At 37.2% G+C, this 18973-nt stretch overlaps 1 protein-coding gene across 1 annotated transcript; it reads right to left on the bottom strand.

Annotated features, from left to right (window-relative positions):
- Positions 1-16040: 16040 nt before the first annotated feature.
- On the bottom strand, positions 16041-17314 carry LOC149204699 (glutathione S-transferase U17-like). The gene is made up of 2 exons (XM_089394771.1): positions 16808-17314; positions 16041-16676 (listed from the first exon to the last, which is right to left on the bottom strand). The coding sequence occupies exons 1-2, from the start codon at positions 17138-17140 to the stop codon at positions 16296-16298; spliced, it is 714 nt and encodes a 237-aa protein (XP_089250897.1). The 5' UTR covers positions 17141-17314; the 3' UTR covers positions 16041-16295.
- Between the last annotated feature and the right edge of the window lie 1659 nt (positions 17315-18973).

Here is an 18973-nt window from a genome sequence, read left to right as displayed (position 1 = left end):
AATACTTTGAAGTTCTGAAAACTTGAGAGAGCAAGGAACATTCGGATGGCCTCAAGTCTTGCAACAGGAGCAAAAGTTTCTTCAAAGTCTATTCCTTCTTGCTGCGCATACCCTTTACAAACGAGTCTGCCTTTGTTTCTAATTACTTCTCCATTTTCATTCAATTTATTTTTGAAGACCCATTTTGTTCCAATAACATTCTTATCTTTTGGTCTAGGAACCAGCTCCCAAGTGTTGTTCTTTTCGATTTGCTCAAGTTCTTCATCCATTGCTTTCACCCAACATTCATCTTTGCATGCCTCTTTCACATTTTGTGGTTCGGTGGAGGAAAGTAATGCCAAATAGCTTGAAGCTTCTGCAACTGTTCTTCTAGTTTGTATACCTGCTTCTTTTTGTCCCATGATCTGAGATTCTGGATGGTTCTTCTGAACATATCTGGATGGAGTCTTTTCTTCTATTCTTGTCCATTCTTCTGCTTCTTCGTGAGGTTCTTCTTGAGATTCTTCTTGAGGTTCTTCTTCTTCATCATTCTGTCTTTGAGGGTAGCTCTCATCTTCTTCGATGTCTTCACGATGTATTTGCCTAGGAATATATCCCTTTTCATCAACCACTACATCAATGCTGTCAACAATTCTGCCAAGTCTTTTATTGTAGCATTTGTATGCTTTGCTATGTGGAGAATAGCCAAGAAGAATGCCTTCATCTGCTCTAGGATCAAGTTTGCCAAGCTGCTCCTCAGTATTCTTGATATAGCATTTGCTCCCAAAGATTTTGAAGTGCTTTACCGAAGGAGTTTTACCACTCCAGAGCTCATGAGGGGTTTGAGTGCTGTTCACCCGGACATTTGTCTTGTTGAGAATAATAACCGCAGTATGTGCAGCCTCACCCCAGAAGGTTGCGGGGGTTCCTGATTCATCAAGCATAGCACGAGCCATTTGTTGGATTGTTCTGTTCATTCTTTCAACAACTCCATTTTGCTGAGGCGTTCTAGCTGTAGAGAATTCTCTCCTTATCCCATGTTCATCACAGAAATCGAAAAATTCATTTGAAGTAAATTCCCCACCTCTGTCAGATCTGAGGCACTTAATTTTGTGACCTGATTCATTTTCAGCCAAGGCTTTGAAGGTTTTGAATTTTTCGAATGCTTCATCTTTGTGCTTCATAAGTCCTAACCAAACAAACCTGGAGAAATCGTCAATAAATAATATCAAGTATTCCTCTCCTCTAGGTGTTCTTTTTCTGAATGGTCCACATACATCTGTATGTACTAGCTCAAGAGGCATGCTGGCTGATCCTTCTTTCTCTGGAAAGTTAGTTCTGGTTTGTTTTCCAAACTGACATGATCTGCATATGGTGTTGTCAGGAATTTTGATATCTGGAAGATCGCGAACTGCCTGATATTTGCAAGCTTTCCTTATTTGTGAGAAGCTTAGATGTCCCAACCTTCGATGCCATAACCAGTGCTCTTCATTCTTGCTTAGATAGCATTGTTGTTGTCCTTCATCAAATATGTATAGATTATTCGGAGTTCTCTTTCCTTTGAGAACTGTTTTACCTGTATCAAGATCACGAACAAGGCATCCATTTGATCTGAATATAACCTCGGTTCTTTGATCACACATCTGGCTGACACTTAGTAGATTATGCTTCAATCCATCAACAAACAAAACATTTCCAGCCTTAACATCTTCTTTTAAAGGAGCAATACCTTTTCCTTTTATAGTTGCAGGAGTATCATTTCCAAAAGAGACTTTCTTTCCCTTTTCTAAATTAGAATAAGACTCAAGTTTTTCTTTATCACCTGTCATATGCTTCGAACATCCACTGTCAATGTACCATAGATTTTCTTGTCCTTCTGCATAAAATGCTATCCCACATCTTTCTGTTTGAGGTTCCTTTATTCTCCATGTTTTGGCGCCTGAGGCTTGTTCCTTTTTCTGCTCTTGTACCTTTCTTTCCGGAAACCTGCTTCTGCATTCAAAGTATTTATGTCCAAAATTATTGCAAATAGAACATTCAACTTCATTTTCAAGAGCTGAAAAGTTGTTATAGGTCCTTTTTGTAATCCCTGTCATACTTCTTTGTTTTTGAGCTTCCCTAGTCATGATTGTTTTATACGCAACACATTGAGCTGCTTTGTGACCAAAGTTATGGCAAGAAAAGCATTGTCCATTGAAGAAGCTTCTGCGATTATTGGATCTACCAGCCAACTGATTGTAATTTCTATTTTCATCTATTCTTGAACCAAATTGAGAAGATTTTACCTGTGGCTGGTTGTGGCTTTTGTTCACCCTTAAGCTGGATTGCCCCTGATAGTTTCTGCTTGACATTTGTCCCTGCTTTACCTGATGATCTTCCTTGTGCTCTTGCTCATTTCTTCTTGCTGCATCAAGATAACTTTTTGAAGTGGATGCTTGAGAAGTTTCTCCATTATAGCCCAAACCTGTCTTATTTAGTGGAGACCGCTGCACACTGATAATCTCATCCAAAGTTTCAGATCCTTTGACAAACTTGAGATTAATAGTTTTTGTTTTCTCAATTTCTTTTCTAAGACCAACAATTTCACCTTCTAATTTTTCAAGATGTTTTTCCTTTTCATCAATTTGGAATTGTAGAGTATCAATAATCAAGTTCTTTTCTTCTATGCATCTCTTGAGTCTAGTAATTTCATCATAAAGGTTATCCACATCTACAGCATCCTCATAATCATCATCTTCAAATGCCATTAACAACCTATATTTATTACCTTGTTCATCTTCATCACTGTTTGATAAGCCATCACTATCTTCATGGGTGTAGTAGCTTTTCTTATTTGTGCTTTGTTTCTTGTTCCATCTAACTGGTTCCTTTCCTTTATCCTTATAAGAGCATTTTGCAGCATAATGACCTACTCTTCCACAAGCAAAGCATTTGAAAGGTAGCTTACCTCTGAACCTTCCAGAACCTCTTTGAAGATTTCTGACAAAATTTGATTCTTCTTCCTCTTCTTCTGGATCATGGCTTGCTTCATAGTAATCTTCTTTGCCTGATGCTTTAAAAGCAGCCTCCCTTCTGTCTGATGGTCCTCCCTTTCTCATTTCATAAGCAGTTAGAATTCCATGTAGCTGAGACATAGTAAGAACACGGAGATTCTCTTTTTCTTCTATTGCAGATACTTTGGATTCAAACTTGGGGGATAATGATCTTAGAATCTTTTGAACTACTAGAGACTCCTTTACTTCTTCACCCAAATTTTTCATACAATTTACAATCTCATCTACCCGAAGAAAATAATTAGCCACACTTTCATCATTATACATCTTGAGAGTCTCATATTGAATTCTGAGAGTTTGAAGTTTGGCTTGTTTTACCTGTTCATCTCCTTCATAGCTTGTGATCATTTTGTCCCATATTTCTTTTGCTGATTTGAAATGCATTACCTTCATGAATTCTGTTTGGGATATACTTCCTAATAGAGTACTGACTGCTTTTGCATTTGTTTCATACTTCTTTTTCTCAGCTGGATCTGTAGGAGTAGCTGAAGGAAAAGCATAGCCTGTTTCTACAATGTCCCAAACTTCAGTACCAAGAGATTGAAGATATGCAGTAACTCTTACCTTCCAATAATTGAAGTTTGTCCCATCAAAAACTGGTGGCCTGATTGATGCTTCTCTCTCGTAGTTGCTCATGATGAACGATCTACCTTCAAGCGATCAAGCTTTTCTGAAGGACCTGCTCTGATACCAATTGTTGGAAATAATACTGAGAGGGGGGGTGAATCAGTATTATCAAGCAATTTACCAAATCTTCCTTATTTGATCTTTTGAATTATTCTTGCATATCAGTACCATAAAATAATGAGCATGAATAAAGAAAATAGACAGTCACACCAAAGAACACAAGATGTAAGGTGGAAACCCAATGCGGGAGAAAACCACCTGCTGCAATATGTCTCTATCTTCTTTCAAGAAATTCTTTTTACAATGATTTTGTACTGGTGCAGTCCTTTACCAGCACGCAGGCTGCAACCTGCAGAGAGCTACAACTCTCTCTCGTTTTCCAGTCTCTCCTGGAAGGGAGCTACAACCCCCTACTTCTTTTCATGAAGAATCAAAAGATCAGCAAGTATACAACAGATACAGTCCACTACAGATATCAGATCAGTAATTACCGAAATAACCCAGAACACCTTATGAATAGAAATATACAGTCAACAGATCATCTTAAGACAGGGACGCATATTTTCTTTCTGTGACCTACGACTGGACGCAGTCTACCTTCCACTGTTCTGCGTGCCGACGCACTGTTCCTCTATGCTTTGCTGCGACCGGCGCACCCAAAAACACTATCGCGCCGCGTCTTTTGCTTCAGAGACGCACCCAATAACACAGTCGCGCCGCGTCCTTTGCCTAAGAGACGCACCTGAGCCTTTACTGTACTGCGTCCCGGCGCACTTTCCCTTCACTGAACCTGCGTCCCTTCAGATATAAAAGATATGAGGACTTCAAAACCAACCCAAACACTCAGATCCACAGATCTGATCATGCGCCATAGAGATCACAGTCTATTAGAAGATTCGCCTTCATAGATCTGGACTAGATCTCACCAAAAGATATTCAACCAAGATGATGCCTAATCCAAATGAACTCCTTTGCTTTATATAGGCGAGCTTCTCCCCAAAACATGGAACAAAACCACGAGCCGACACCATAGAAACACAAAACCGTCGGCTAGATACCACACAAGAAACCCCCACGTGCTTTTCTTTGCCTTGAAATGTGTGCACTGGGCGGACGCACCTCCTGAACGGCTGGCCTGCGTCCCTGGACGCGGCTTCTGTATGGTATACCTGCGGGGACGCACTTGATGAACATATTTCCTGCGTCCTTCTTGATTTATCACCTGAATGGGTTTGCCATCAAGGACAACACCTGAATCATAATGCCAACAGATAGAGCCGACCGGTTTATAGGTGCGACTGTATATTTTGAGTTCTGGAAGGAGGGCAATAAACAGTGTTTCGGGTGGGCTTTAGGCAGTAAGTGGTATTGGAAGGGCTTCACCTGATCCCATACACCAGTCGACACGTAGCACGCCACAGGAGAGAGAAAACCACTTTTTCGGGTGGGTAATCTTTGTGCAAGTGGGCCACCCGAAATGATCGTCAGCCATTGATTATCGATCAGTGATCAGACAGTGAATGATGAACAAGCTGTTTTGCAAACTCGAAGGGATTATAGGGGCGATTGAATGTTATTTGAGTTCCGCTTAAAGGCTCATGATGTGTTTTTCGTGAGTTGTCCTGTGTGTTTCTCTTACGCTGCCATTTTCGGAATGTAGGCAGAAAAACAACTGATTGTGTCAGCCCCATTGGAAACAGTCCATAGCACTTGTGCCACACTATAAGTGGGCGTTTCTGTAACAGGAATGCATTATGAAGCACGCAGAGCTAGAGGGCTAGCCACAGAGCTAGAGAGCTAGAGGGCCGGATGCAGTGCCACAAAGAAATGATTCCTCATGATTGGACACATAGGAACGGGTGGAAGCCACAGAGTCGAAGGATTCTTCAAAGTCCAGAGAGCCAAGCGAAGAAGGGGGCTCCCTTCAGAAGTTCTGCCTTGAGAGAGCAAGTTTCCCTTCAAGGAGCTCACAGCAAGAGCCAAGAGCCAAAAGCCAGAGCCGAGAGCCAAGAGCTGAGAGCCAGAGCCGAGAGCAAGAGCCGAGAGGCAAGAGCTGAGAGCCAGAGCATTTAGGTCTCCATTTTAGATCAGTTTTGCAGAGCTAGAATCTCCTAGTTCAGACTCTCTTTCCTAGAGCTGACCAGTGGGTTCCTTTTATTAATTCCAACATCACTTTTTAACATGGTATCAGAGCATTAGGGCTGAGGAACTTGTACGTTGAGTGGAGGATTTGAAAGGCGTGACTAAGGCGAAATCATCCTGTGTATTGGAGGGCTAATCACGTCGATCCCACTGTAGCACTTATGCATGTTTTTATTTTGTCGATCGTCGCAGATCTGGTGTGTACAGTTGCGAAGACCTTCGCAAGTCTGTGGTGCTAACTCTCGCCGACTGTGAAAACAAGAGAGGGGCTGTGTGGAGGCCGAGAGCAAGCTACGACCTGGTAGTGGCTAACAAAAGAAGGCTGCCTAGAGGCTAAGGTCTACCAAGGAGGAGGTCGTGGTAGAGGCCGTGAAGGAAGCCATGGTGATCTGCATATGTGTTGTGAGATCAAACAGTATTGTAGATCAACGATTTACGTCTTTGACATAGATCTGGGGTAAATATAACATTTTTTTTTTACCGATCAAATTTTTTAATTGCCAAGATGAATAATCAAATGTTTGAAGCATGCCTGAATGCGCATAACAACCTTGATGGCTCCAATTATGCGAATTGGAAATTCAAGATGCAGACTCTGTTAGAAGTGCAAAGTGCTTGGACGATTGCAAATGGGAATGAGCGAAAGCCAACAGCTAGATCAGCATCAGTCCTAGATTGGTAGAATCGAGAAGGAAAAGCAAGGATGCTGCTGAAGATGTCAGCGAAAGGCTGCATCATACCACACATCAAAGAATATAAATCAACAAGCGAAATTTGTGGAATTTTGAAGGATCTATATGAGATCAGGAATACAAATCGCCTTATGTTCTTGAAGAGCAAGATCTTATCCCTGAAGATGGAGAAGAATGAAACAGTTTCTCCCTTCATAGCAAGGATCAAGAATCTAAAGAACAAATTGTCAGACATTGGTGATACAGTTGCAGATACAGATCTAGTAACCATTACTATGAATGGTGTGACCGATGACTACCAAATGTTCATCACTGGGATAAATGCGAGAGAGAAAATACCGAATTTTGAAGAACTGACAAGAATACTAATGCAAGAAGAAGAAATAAGATTGTCTCTGAAGCCCTAGAGTTTCGATCTTGCATTGATGGTGAAAAATAAATTCTTCAAAGGAAAAGAAAATCCGCAATAGAAAAACGGAGGAAGCTCACAGAAAAGACCAAATTCGACCCAAGGTATGAATCTGAATAGAAACAACTCTGTAATTAAATGTTTTTATGGTGGAAAACCTGGTCATATAGCTGATAAGTGCATGAAGAAGATATATCATGAAAAAAATCAGAGGCAGAAATGACATGCAACTCATCTCGTGGATGATAAACATGAGCAGAACTTCAGATTGTTCATGTCAGATTTTGATGAGAATGTTGATGCAGACATCTGGTATGTAGATTCAGGAGCATCAACACATATGAGAGGGAACAAGCAATGGTTCGAATATTTTAAAGAAATCAACGACGTAGCACAGATCTACCTAGGTGATGATAGAAGTCATCAGAACAAAGGATGTGGAAATTTTTTTGTCATTTTAGCTAATGGTACTGTAAGACAAATTCATAATGTCATTTATGTGCCCGGTGTGACAAAGAACTTGATTTCTGTATCTATGATTATAGATCAAGATCTCAAAGTTGAATTTTTAAAATCTAACTGTTATATTAAAGATCTATTAGATGGCATGAAGACTATTTCTACAGGAATTTGAACAGGAGGTCTGTACAAGTTGGATGTAAGACCAACACTAGTTTGAGCTTTAACAACAACGAGTTTGACTACAGAAGAGCTGTGGCATCAGAGATTTGGTCATATCAACTACAATGATTTGTCGTTACTTCAAAAAAAGGAAATGGTAAGAGGTCTTCCGATGTTAAAACAAGTGCATAATGATTGTGATGCTTGTACATTAGGAAAGATGCATAGAGAGGAATTCCCTATTCGAGTAGAGAAGAAATAGAGAGACATACTTGAATTAGTGCACACAGATCTTTGTGTACCCATGTAAATAAAGTCATTAGGAGGTGCACTGTATTTTTTTACTGTTTATTGATGACTGCACAAAGTTTTTGTTATGAAACCAACTGACAAAAAGATTAGAATTCAGCCTCTTCGAGGGGGCAACCTCCTTTACATTACATAAACGAGCAATTCCTTGATGATTCAAATGACAAAACATCCTTTCTATATATAGGAGTCTAAGGAGTCACAATATAACCCAGCCGACCTAACAATAATAATATAAAGCCACAAAAATAACAATAGAGGGATTCTATGGGGCACAGTAATAGGGGCACAACAATATTAATAAGGGATACAAGTACAATAGTAATGGGGTAATCACTAGTATTATAGGGACCCAACATGCCCCTCTCCTTCAAAAAAGTGTTGTCCTCAACGCTTTAGTTCTGGATGCTTCTGTATAAAATTCTAATCCTCCCATGTGGAATCTTTAGCGGATAAGTTCTTCCACTTGATAAGATACTCCGAAATTGATCGATTTCGTAACTGTCGAGTTCTTGTTTCTGTGACTGCTTCTGGTTCCAATATAGTTTTTCCTTCGTCGTCATGGTCTGGAAATATTGTTTGAATTGGGAGCTTGTCGCCTATAACCTTCTTTAAACATGAAACATGGAAAAGTGGGTGCAATCGAGAAGCTGCAGGAAGCTCCAGTTTGTATGCCATAGTACCAATCTTTTGCAACACCTTGTACAGACCATAATACTTTGGTGATAATTTATTATCCTTCTTAGCTTGCTTGATGGAAATTTGCTTATATGGTTGTAGCCGTAGGAATACCCAATCACCTACATCAAAACTTCTTTAGCTGCGATATTGATTTGCCTGTTGTTTCGTTCTATTCTGTGCCAACACGAGGTTATCCTTTAAGAGTTGGAGGACATGTTGTTGATGTTCGATGTGATGTTCCACTGCTTGAACCTTAGAATTTTCTCTTAAATATGATGTGATGGATGGTGGCTGATATCCATAAAGTGCCATAAATGGGGTCATTTTTGTTGCTGTATGGAAGGAAGTGTTATACCACCATTGAGCCAGAGGCAACCATTTGACCCATTGTGTCTATTTATCAGATACAAAGAAATGAAGATATCCTTCCAAACATTTGTTTACTATCTCAGTTTTCCCATCAGATTGAGGATGATAAGATGAGCTATGAGCTAACTTAGTATCAAGACAATAAAATAATTCTTTCCAAAAATTTCCAGTAAAAATGGGATCTCTATTACTTACAATAATCTTTCGGTTTCCATGTAGCTTTTGAATTGTTTCCATAAATGCAATAGAAACTGTACTGACTTTAAGTGGATGTGATAATGCACAATAGTGTGCATACTTGGTAAGCCTGTCAACTACCACCATGATGAGACTCTTTCCCTCAGACTTGGGTAAACCTGTGATAAAATCCATTGAAACTTCCTCCCAATGTTCGCTTGGAATGGATAAAGGTTGTAATAGACCCAGTGTCTTAATTGTTTCAACTTTATTTTGTTGGAAAATCAAACATTCTACCACAAACTTTTGAATATCTGATTTAACGCCCTCCCATAAAAATTCCTTCTTAACCCTGTGGTAAGTTTTTAAAAATCCTTAGTGCCCTCCTGAGGGAGAAGTGTGCAATTCCATAAGAATATTTTGTTTTAGCTGGGAATTCTTATAGAGGTATAAGCGATCTTTGTACCATAACGAATCATTTTTCCAGCTAAATGTATCAGACGTGCTGGAGTCTTGTTGTAACTTTCAAATAAGTGCCCACACTTCTTCGTCACTCTTCCATTCCTCCCTTGCTTCGTTTATCCAATCTGGTTGGATAATAGAAGTGGCGCACAACAATGCTTCCACATCCTCATCCTTTTTTGAGAGTGCATTTGCGACCACATTTTGCTTCCCTTTTTTGCAGATGATTTCAAAGTCATAACCCAACATCTTTCTGACCCACTTTTGTTACTCTTCAAAGGATAATATTTGTTCTAAAAAGTATTTAAGGCTATCATGATACGTTTTTACTTTGAAGTGTCTTCCCATTAGGTAGGGTCGCCATTTCATAAGTGCATGGAGAATTGCCAACGTTTCCTTCTCATAAATAGCTTTGTGTAAAAACTTTCCCTTGATTGGACGACTTTCGAAAGCAATGTGTCTTTCATATTGCATTAAGACAACACCAATTCCATTTCCTGAAGAATCACATTCAACAATAAAGGTTTTTGTGAAGTCTGGTGTAGCTAAGACCAGTGCTTGGCACATTTCCCCTTTAAGATGCTTGAAGGCCGTTGTTGCTTCTGGAGTCCATGAAAATGCATCTTTCTTCAATAATGTTGTTAGAGGGGATGGATGGGGGGATTTTCCATTCCTTAATGGATTTAATTTTGCTAGGGTCTACCTTAACTCCTTCATGAGATACAATATGACCCAAATATTCCACCTTTTGTACTCCAAAGAAACATTTCGATCTTTTTGCATATAATTGTTTCTCCTCCAATAGTTGTAGCACCCTATCAACATGTTCAACATGATCCTTCCAAGACTACTTGTAGATTAGTATATCATCAAAAAATACTAACACAAATTTTCTAAGGAATGGTTTGAAAATGGAATTCATAAAACCTTGAAATGTTGAAGGTGCATTGATAAGGCCAAAAGGCATGACCAAAAATTCATAATTACCTTCATGAGTTCCAAATGCTATTTTCGGAATGTCTTCAGTCTTCATTCTGATTTGATGATATCCTGAACGAAGATCCAACTTGGTGAAGTAAATTGATCCATGCAATTCATCCAGTAATTCATCAATGACAGGAATGGGAAACTTATCTTTAATAGTGAGCTTGTTGAGCTCTTTATAATCTGGACACATGCGCCATGATCCATCCTTCTTGTGCACCAATACTACTGGAGCAGAGAAAGAACTTTGACTCGGTTGAATTATACCAACCTCTAGCATTTCTGCAGCCATACGTTCAATTTCACTCTTTTGGGCATAGGGATATATGTATGGCCTGATGTTTGGAGGAACACTTCCTGGAATCAGATGAATAGCATGATCATGATCATGAATGGGTGGGAGACCTTTGGGAGTCTCAAATTCCTTGGAATGATTGTCCAAGACTTTTTGGAGATCTAGAGAAATAGATGATTCCAATGTGCAAACATCTAGCGAACATAATTGTGCAATTACACCTCTTTCTTCCTTTTTTAGAAGCTTTGTCATACAGTTAGAGCTGATTATCTTTCCCGGTTTCCCTGAAATACCCCTTAATTCAACTTCCTTCCCTTCCACAGAAAATTTCATGAAAGGTTCTTGAAAGTTAAAAGCTATTGTACCAAAGGATTGTAGCCATTGGACTCCTAGTACAACATCAGCACCTCCCATTGGAATGGAAAGTATTGGGCTAGTGAATACATATTCTCCCATGGATAGCTTGATATTATGGCACTTTTCAGAGCAATTTATTGTTCCTCCATTTGCAACCATCACTTGACACTTTGGTGCTAGGTATAAGAATCAATTCAATTCTTTTGCTACCTTACAATGAATAAAATTGTGGGTACTTCCTGAATCAATCAACACTATTACATTTTTCTTCTTGATTTGTGCTTCTATTTTGATGGTTTGAGGAGTGGTAATTCCCGCCAATGCATTACAAGATATGGTTGGATTCATTTCTTCTTTATCCAGGCTATGTTCCTAGATTATATGATCCTTTTCTTCTTCCTCTTCAGAATCTATGTAGAATAATTTCTTCTCAGCACACATATGACCTTTAGTGTATTTTCTATCACAACTATAACAAAGCCCTTTTGCTCTTTTTTCTTCCAATTGTTGTGGTGTCAACCTTATAGGTTGTGGAAGACTAGGGGTGACAACACTTCCATATTTATAGTTGTGAGTGGTATGCTTCCTGGTTGCAATAATTTTGCTTTCCATTTTTCTTGCTAACTTGAATGCCTTTTCTAATGAATCAGGGTCCCAAAGGCGAACATCATGTTGGATATTATCCTTTAAAGTACCTATGAACACATCAATCCTATGCTCCTTTGGAACATTTTTTACCCTTATGTTCAATTTTTAGAACTCCTCAATGTGCTCCATTATTGAACCCTTTTGTTTGAGACTTATCAATTAGCTAAAAAAAGTGTTGCTTTTTGTATCCTCATAATTTGTTGTCAATTCTTCCGTAAAAATTGCCCAAGTGATAATTTGTTTATGAGAGCAAAGCCATTGATACCATACAAACTGATTTGGTTCCAAATATAAAGTTGCAATACGTACCTTTTATGTGTTTTACACATTATTGATATCGAAAAATTGCTCCATCTGTAATATCCATGTTGCGGGATCCTTGCCATCAAACTTCCTCATATCGATTTTTGGAATATGGTGGGTCTTCGATCCAACATTAGAGTATATGGAATCATGATTAACATTTCTTTTGTTCTCATCATGAGTTTCCTTTACTACCCTTTCACCATTAGTGACCATTTCTTGTAGCAACTTATTCATATTTATCTTCAATTCTTCCATGTCTGTCTTCAAATCATCCATCTTAGCTTCCACGTCATTTATCTTAGCTTCTAAGCCTTTCTTTAAACAATCCATCTTAGCTTCTACATTTGAATACTTCAAGCAGTTCAGAAACATGATTGAAAAGCAAACATTGAAGCATATAAAAATTCTTCGCTCCGATCAAAGGGGAGAATACAGGAAGGATGAGCTTATCAATTATTATAAATACCATGGGATATTACAACAATTCACAATACCCCATACTCAGCGAAATGGAGTAACAGAAAGAAAGAACAGAACATTGGTGGTATGTGCTAGGTGCATGTTGAAAGGTAAGAATCTTTCAATGGCTTTTGGGCTCAAGCATCGAAAAGTGCAGTTTACTTGAAAAATAAGTCCTACAAAGAGTCTTGAGTTTAAAACTCCTGATGAAGCATTATATGGATTTAAGTCTGCAGTATAACATGTAAGAGTATTTGGGTCTAAAGAATTTGCTCATATTCCAAAGGAAAACAGAAGAAAACTAGATTCAAAAGCCATCAGATGTACCTTTATAGCGTATTGTTCACAATATAAAGCTTATAGATTATTTAATCCCTCTACTCACAAGAATTTTGTTAGTAGAGATGTCATATTGCATGAGCAGGATCATGAAGAATCTGATAAGCGCAATGAGGAATGGGATATTTCATTCTTGGTGGAAGAAAGCGAAGAAATAAGAAACAATCAGGTTCAACACAACAATAGCAGCAGCAGATACAACAACAACATCAGTAGATACAGTAGCAACAACATCAGCAGTAAGGAAAAGAAAATGATGATCCGACAATGTTTGAAGCTACCCCACCACTTAGGAGATCAGGTATGATGAATGTCGCTGAACCTTATAGTTATAAGGAAGAAAATGAATGTAGTGAATGGAAAACAGCTATGGAATAGGAATATGAATCTATAATCAGGAACAACACTTGGGAGCTGGTTGAACTTCCTAAAGGGAAACAAACCATAAGTTGTAAATGGTTGTATAAACCCAAGATTAATGCAGATGGAACCATAGATAAATTAAAAGCTAGATTGGTAGCAATGGGGTATTCACAAAAAGAAGGCATTGATTATGAAGAAACCTTTGCCCCATAGCTAAACTAAATACCATTAGAATGTTGATTGCTTTAGCTACTAAAAAACATTGGATGATTCACCAACTAGATGTAAAGTCTGTATTTTTAAATTGAGAGTTGAAAGAAGAGGTTTATTTAGAGCAACCTCAGGGGTTTGTCCAGAAAGGGAAAGAAGATTTAGTCTGTAGATTAAATAAAGTTCTTTATGGACTAAAGCAAGCACCCAGGTCCTGGTATCAAAAGATTGATTCATTTCTTCTGCAACTTGGCTACAACAAAAGTAAAAACGGCCCTAATCTGTATACCATGCAAGATGAACAAGGGCACATAGTGTTGATTTCTTTGTATGTAGATGATTTAATTATTACAGATGATGTTATTTCTCTAATCAAAGAAATCAAGCAACAAATTTCACAGGTGTTCGAAATGAAAGACCTTGTTGAATTAAGATACTGTTTGGGTCTTGAGATCCAGAGAGATTCAGGACAAACATTTTTGTCCTCGGGTAAGTATGTCAAAGGTCTACTAGAACGATTTAGGATGGATCAGTGTAAGATTGCAGCACTACCATTATAGCAGAACATTAAACTGCAGAGTGAGGATGGCTCTAAAGAGGCAGATGTAACACTTTACAGACATCTGGTTGGGAGCTTAATATATCTAACCACTACTAGACTAGATTTGGCTTATGCAGTCAGTGTGCTAAGTCAATACATGTCTAAGCCACTTGAGAGTCATTGGCATGCAGCGCAATGTGTTTTGAGGTATCTACAAGGTAATGTAGACTATGGTATTATTTACTCTGATCCCTCTGATGTTAGATTGACAGGATTTACAGATTCAGACTCTGTTGGAAATGTAGACGACCGCAGATCCATAACAGGCTATGCATTCAGCATTGATCCAGGATTATTGCATGGAGCAACAAGAAACAGAACACAATTTCCTTGTCTTCAACGGAAGCAGAGTATCAAGCCATGTGCACAGCAACGTGTGAGGTAGTTTGGTTGCGAAGACTTCTCCAGGATGTTGGGGAAGAACAGAAAGATGAAACAACAATCTAATGTGACAATCAGAGTTCAATCAAACTTGCTAATAATTCGATGTTTCACAAAAACACTAAACACGTTGATACAAAATTCCACTTTGTCAGGGAGAAAGTGAACTCAAAATAAATCCATCTTGTATATTGTAATACATGTGATAATGTTGCAGACATTTTCACTAAGCCTCTTGGCATGATTAAATTTGAAATGTTTAGGGAGATGTTAGGCATATTTGTGAACCTATCTTAGAATAGTGAGTTGGTTCGCGAGACCTCAGGATAGGAATTAGTTTCTATTTCTTAGGTTATGGTTCTAACTTACCTAAATTTATGATTGTTATATAATGTGTGATATACATGAACAATGTAGAGCATTCTGCAAAGCCAGACTCTCCTCGTTCAGACTCTCTTTCGTAGAGCTGACCAGTAGGTTCTTTTTATTAATTCGAACATCACTTTTTAACAATATATATATATATATAGATATAGATATAATTTCCTTTTTTTATAAATAAAACAAATCATATACATATAATATATAACTAAGTATATATAAAAATACAATAATTTGATTTATATAATTATGTTAATTAACATGTTTTTTAAATTAAAAAGACGGTATTAGATTGTGGATTTTTTTATATTGTAGAGGTTATTGGCATGGTTTTATTAAAGATTGTGATTTAATTAATTAAGTTACTTGCATTTTATAAATGTAGATTTGTGATTATTTATGGTATCAAAATGTATTTTAGTTATATAGCTAACTTCCAACCTTAAAATTTTAATTATTTTCAATTTTATTTTAGAAAAGACATTCATCCACCATTTAATTTATATAATTAAACTAATATATGAAAATATCTTTCTCATTATCTTATATTAAAAATTGATAAATGTATTAAATATAAGTAACACAAAATATACATTTGAGGTTCATGTGCAAGCCATTAACGAATCTCAATGTCATTCCTAATAAAAGCACGTATACTCTTTGCAATTATGTGCTGTTTTCATTAATAACTAACATAGGGAATTGCTAGCGAGATAGGTACAGACATCTAGTTGGGACACACTGAACAATGCTGTAAATTTTGAGAAGATGAGAATTTCAAGAGCTAGTACTATTAATAGCTCCATATTTTTCACAACTCTCTCTTCTCAAAATATAGATCTCATTGCCCTGATGATGGACTCGCCTAGCTAATCCTAAACGTTGCTTCATAAATGATTCGCAGGTTTTTCCACTAAGCATAACACTCTGCCAGCCTATATGAATTCTCTCTTTAACAAAATAATAAAACATCAAGATCTTTAACAAAATAATAAAACATCAAGATCCCATGTGTAGGATGTTCTGTAATGACGCGCATACAAAATTAGGCTAATTTAATTTCTGACAATCCCATTGTTAAATTTGCTTTGCTCACTCCTTTTCAACAAAAATTATTTATATTTAGAAAACAACATAATAATAGTATTGCTCTAAAGTGGAATAACTTGTAATGATGATGAGTGAGTGATGGAGATGGAATACCAAACAGTAGGCAACACTTTAATCTTGATGAAGGGAACAATATGTTTAGGAAAGTTCATCACACGGCATTGTTGCAATTTTTACTTTCCCTCTGAAGTCAAAGTACATGGAAGAAAGTGAAAACTGATAGAACACCAAAGATTCAAAAAGCCTACAATCAGTCAAACTGACAACATAAAATTAAAAACAATGTCGAGGATAATATCCATTTATCCTCTATCTAAATTTAATGGCCGAATGACTTCCCCTAATTGGCAGCAGGTAGGGACGCAAATTTAACTCTCGTGGCGCATATAAATTCCAGCAGCTTGACCGGATCCGGCATAACTTCTTTCACTCCATCGGCCTCACAGAATCGATCCATCCATGCGCTTAACAGCGGCATCTTCTCTGCGTCTATCAAAACTGAATCAGTACCCTTCTCCAGGGCATTGACAAATGCGAGCAGACCACCCAATGCGATGTCAACAAAACCGATCCCATCTCCTCCGAAATACGCTTTTCCCGAGAAACAGAGGTTCGTTCGCAGAGCTTCCTCCAGTATAAGAAAGTTCGCCACCGTTTCTTCCACCGCTTTCTGGCACTGCTCTCCTTGGCCCCTGAAAACTGCCCGAATGCATGGTAGCAGCTGAAGCCACACACAAAGAGCATGGCCGTATTAGATACTGAGTACAAAAAAAGGGTAATTAAAACTTTCGAGAATGAAAAAAGCGGGCAGCAGGAAAGGAATGAGAGGTGATTAAAGAGGGAAGTTATTACCTTATCGTCTATGAAGGCAGCCCAGAAGCGCGCAATGGCTCGGTCATATGGATCTTTGGGCATAAGAAATGGTGCCCTAGTGTCCCACGTCTCGTCTATGTACTGCACAATAATCGTGGACTCACAAACTGGCTTTCCATTGTGGATGAGCACAGGAATCTTCTTGTGGACAGGGTTCGATTTCAGCAGCAGCTCGCTCTTATTTTGAATATTCTCTTCGATGTACTCATAATGGATCCCTTTAAGAGCAAGTGCTATGCGGACCCGCAGCACATAGGGACTTGAACTGCCACCTAACAGCTTCACTTGCACCTCCTCTCCACAGGCCTCCATCGAGATATCTCTCAAATTGAATTGTATGCAATCTAATGGCTGCTTTTTCACTGCTATGATACACTAAATAGGCCTCGCACTGCCAAGATTCCTGACCAAGGACAATGGCTAGCTGCTTCGCGGATTGCGATCAAGCCCCCACACACCGAAAATCCCACTAAAATTAAAAAAAGATGAGGGAAAATAAATTGGGCGTTACGTCATGCATGACGGCAACTGCCGCTCGTTTTCTTCGTAGAACTTTCCTTCTCCACGCGCCATTTTTACAACGACACTGTAGATTGTCAAATCCGATAGGAAAATTGCCGGACGAGTTCACAAATGTGTGTGGTTAACACCGATACCGATTCCTGGTTTTATATTATTGACTACCCGAAGTAGTTGCGTACACCCTACACAATTATATTATAAAAGTCGGGGTTTCTTGCCCAACAAACCCAACGTTCGTCATTACAATAATAATTACTTGAACCAGCACTGGAAGTTGACGTCATACGGGACGTATGACAGTTTTAGATGGCGTTGTCGACCGACGCCACAGAATGGCCAAGAGGACAGAGCATTTGGTCAACGTTTTTCTTTAAATTAGAATATTAGTATTATTTTAATGGTAGAAAGATTCAGCATCATTAATTTTTTTAAGATAATTAAAATCTATTTTGAAATTTGACAATAATAATCTAAATTTGAAAAAAAAATCTAAATTTTATCAAAATTTCTATTATTTTTCGAACTATTTTGTAAACTCTTTTAGACTAGACTATTTTAAATGACAGAGGGACGTCTTCATAAATTTTCGTAATATAATTTTCATGTTGGTAACATAATTTTCATGGTAATAATATTATTATGATTTGAAGGTTATCACCGACCTAGATATTAAATTGATTTTTAAGCCTTTCTTACATGTGGAACAAATTTGATGACATACTCTACTGTTTGTAAGTGTGTATATATTAAATTAAATAATTACATACATATAAATGAAAAGCTGGTTTACTTCAAAATCATCGTTGATAAGATCGTTATATGTTTTTTATATTATAATTTTATATTTCTTAATTTGTTTTATAATAAAGATGTAACAAATTTGATGGCATACTCTAGTGTTTGTAAGTGTATATATATATATTAAATTAAATAATTATATACATATAAATGAAAAGCTGGTTTGATTTAAAATGATCATTGATAAGATCGTTATATGGTTTTTATATTATAATTTTATATATTTTTAATTTGTTTTATAATAAAGAAAGTCGTTATTTGTTCATTTATGTTGTAACTTCTCGCAAAACATGCCTAGGGATTGAATTAAATATATTCTGGATTGAATTAAAGATATTAAAATTATAAGTAAATTAGTAATGTTTTAAAATTTATTTCTAAATATTTTATAAAAATTTATATATGCCAGAAAAATTAAAATGAGATAAAGTTAGAAACTAAAATTTATTTATGAAAAAATAAAATCCAATGGTCTAAACATCTTAAGTTTTCTTTAAAGATTCTGATGGAGCTTTACAATAATATAACCTGAAAATTTATTTAAAACTTGAAATTTATGTTTAATTGAAAAAAAATATCTAATTTTCATTTTCACTTGCTCTTTTCTCTTCTTTTTTTTTGAATTTTTCAAATGGGACAATTTGTTTTGTTTTTGTTTTTTTGTTTTTGCTTTTTTGTTTTTTTTTGTTTTGTGTATAAAATCAATATAGATCCATCTTAAATACGGGTCTAAGTGGAGAGGGATCAAATTTCTTTACCTGCCAATATTTTGTATAGTTATATGGGTTGGATTGTAGAATGAGCGGCTCAATAATTTTTAAGATA

This window comes from Pinus tabuliformis, chromosome 1_2, assembly GCF_031772625.1.
Source record: "Pinus tabuliformis cultivar Carrire ecotype Pingquan chromosome 1_2, CPIR1, whole genome shotgun sequence".
Taxonomy (NCBI): Eukaryota; Viridiplantae; Streptophyta; class Pinopsida; order Pinales; family Pinaceae; genus Pinus; species Pinus tabuliformis.
Note: the sequence above shows the minus strand (reverse complement) of the source record. Positions and strands in the feature narration are given on the sequence as shown.

What these genes read in the sequence shown, in the direction of transcription:
- LOC149204699 (XM_089394771.1), bottom strand. Translation starts at nt 17,140, where the DNA reads ATGGAGGCCTGTGGAGAGGAGGTGCAAGTGAAGCTGTTAGGTGGCAGT. An exon ending in CTGCCTTCATAGACGATAAG is followed by an intron (nt 16,677 to 16,807) that starts GTAATAACTTCC and finishes GTGTGGCTTCAG; the next exon opens with CTGCTACCATGCATTCGGGC.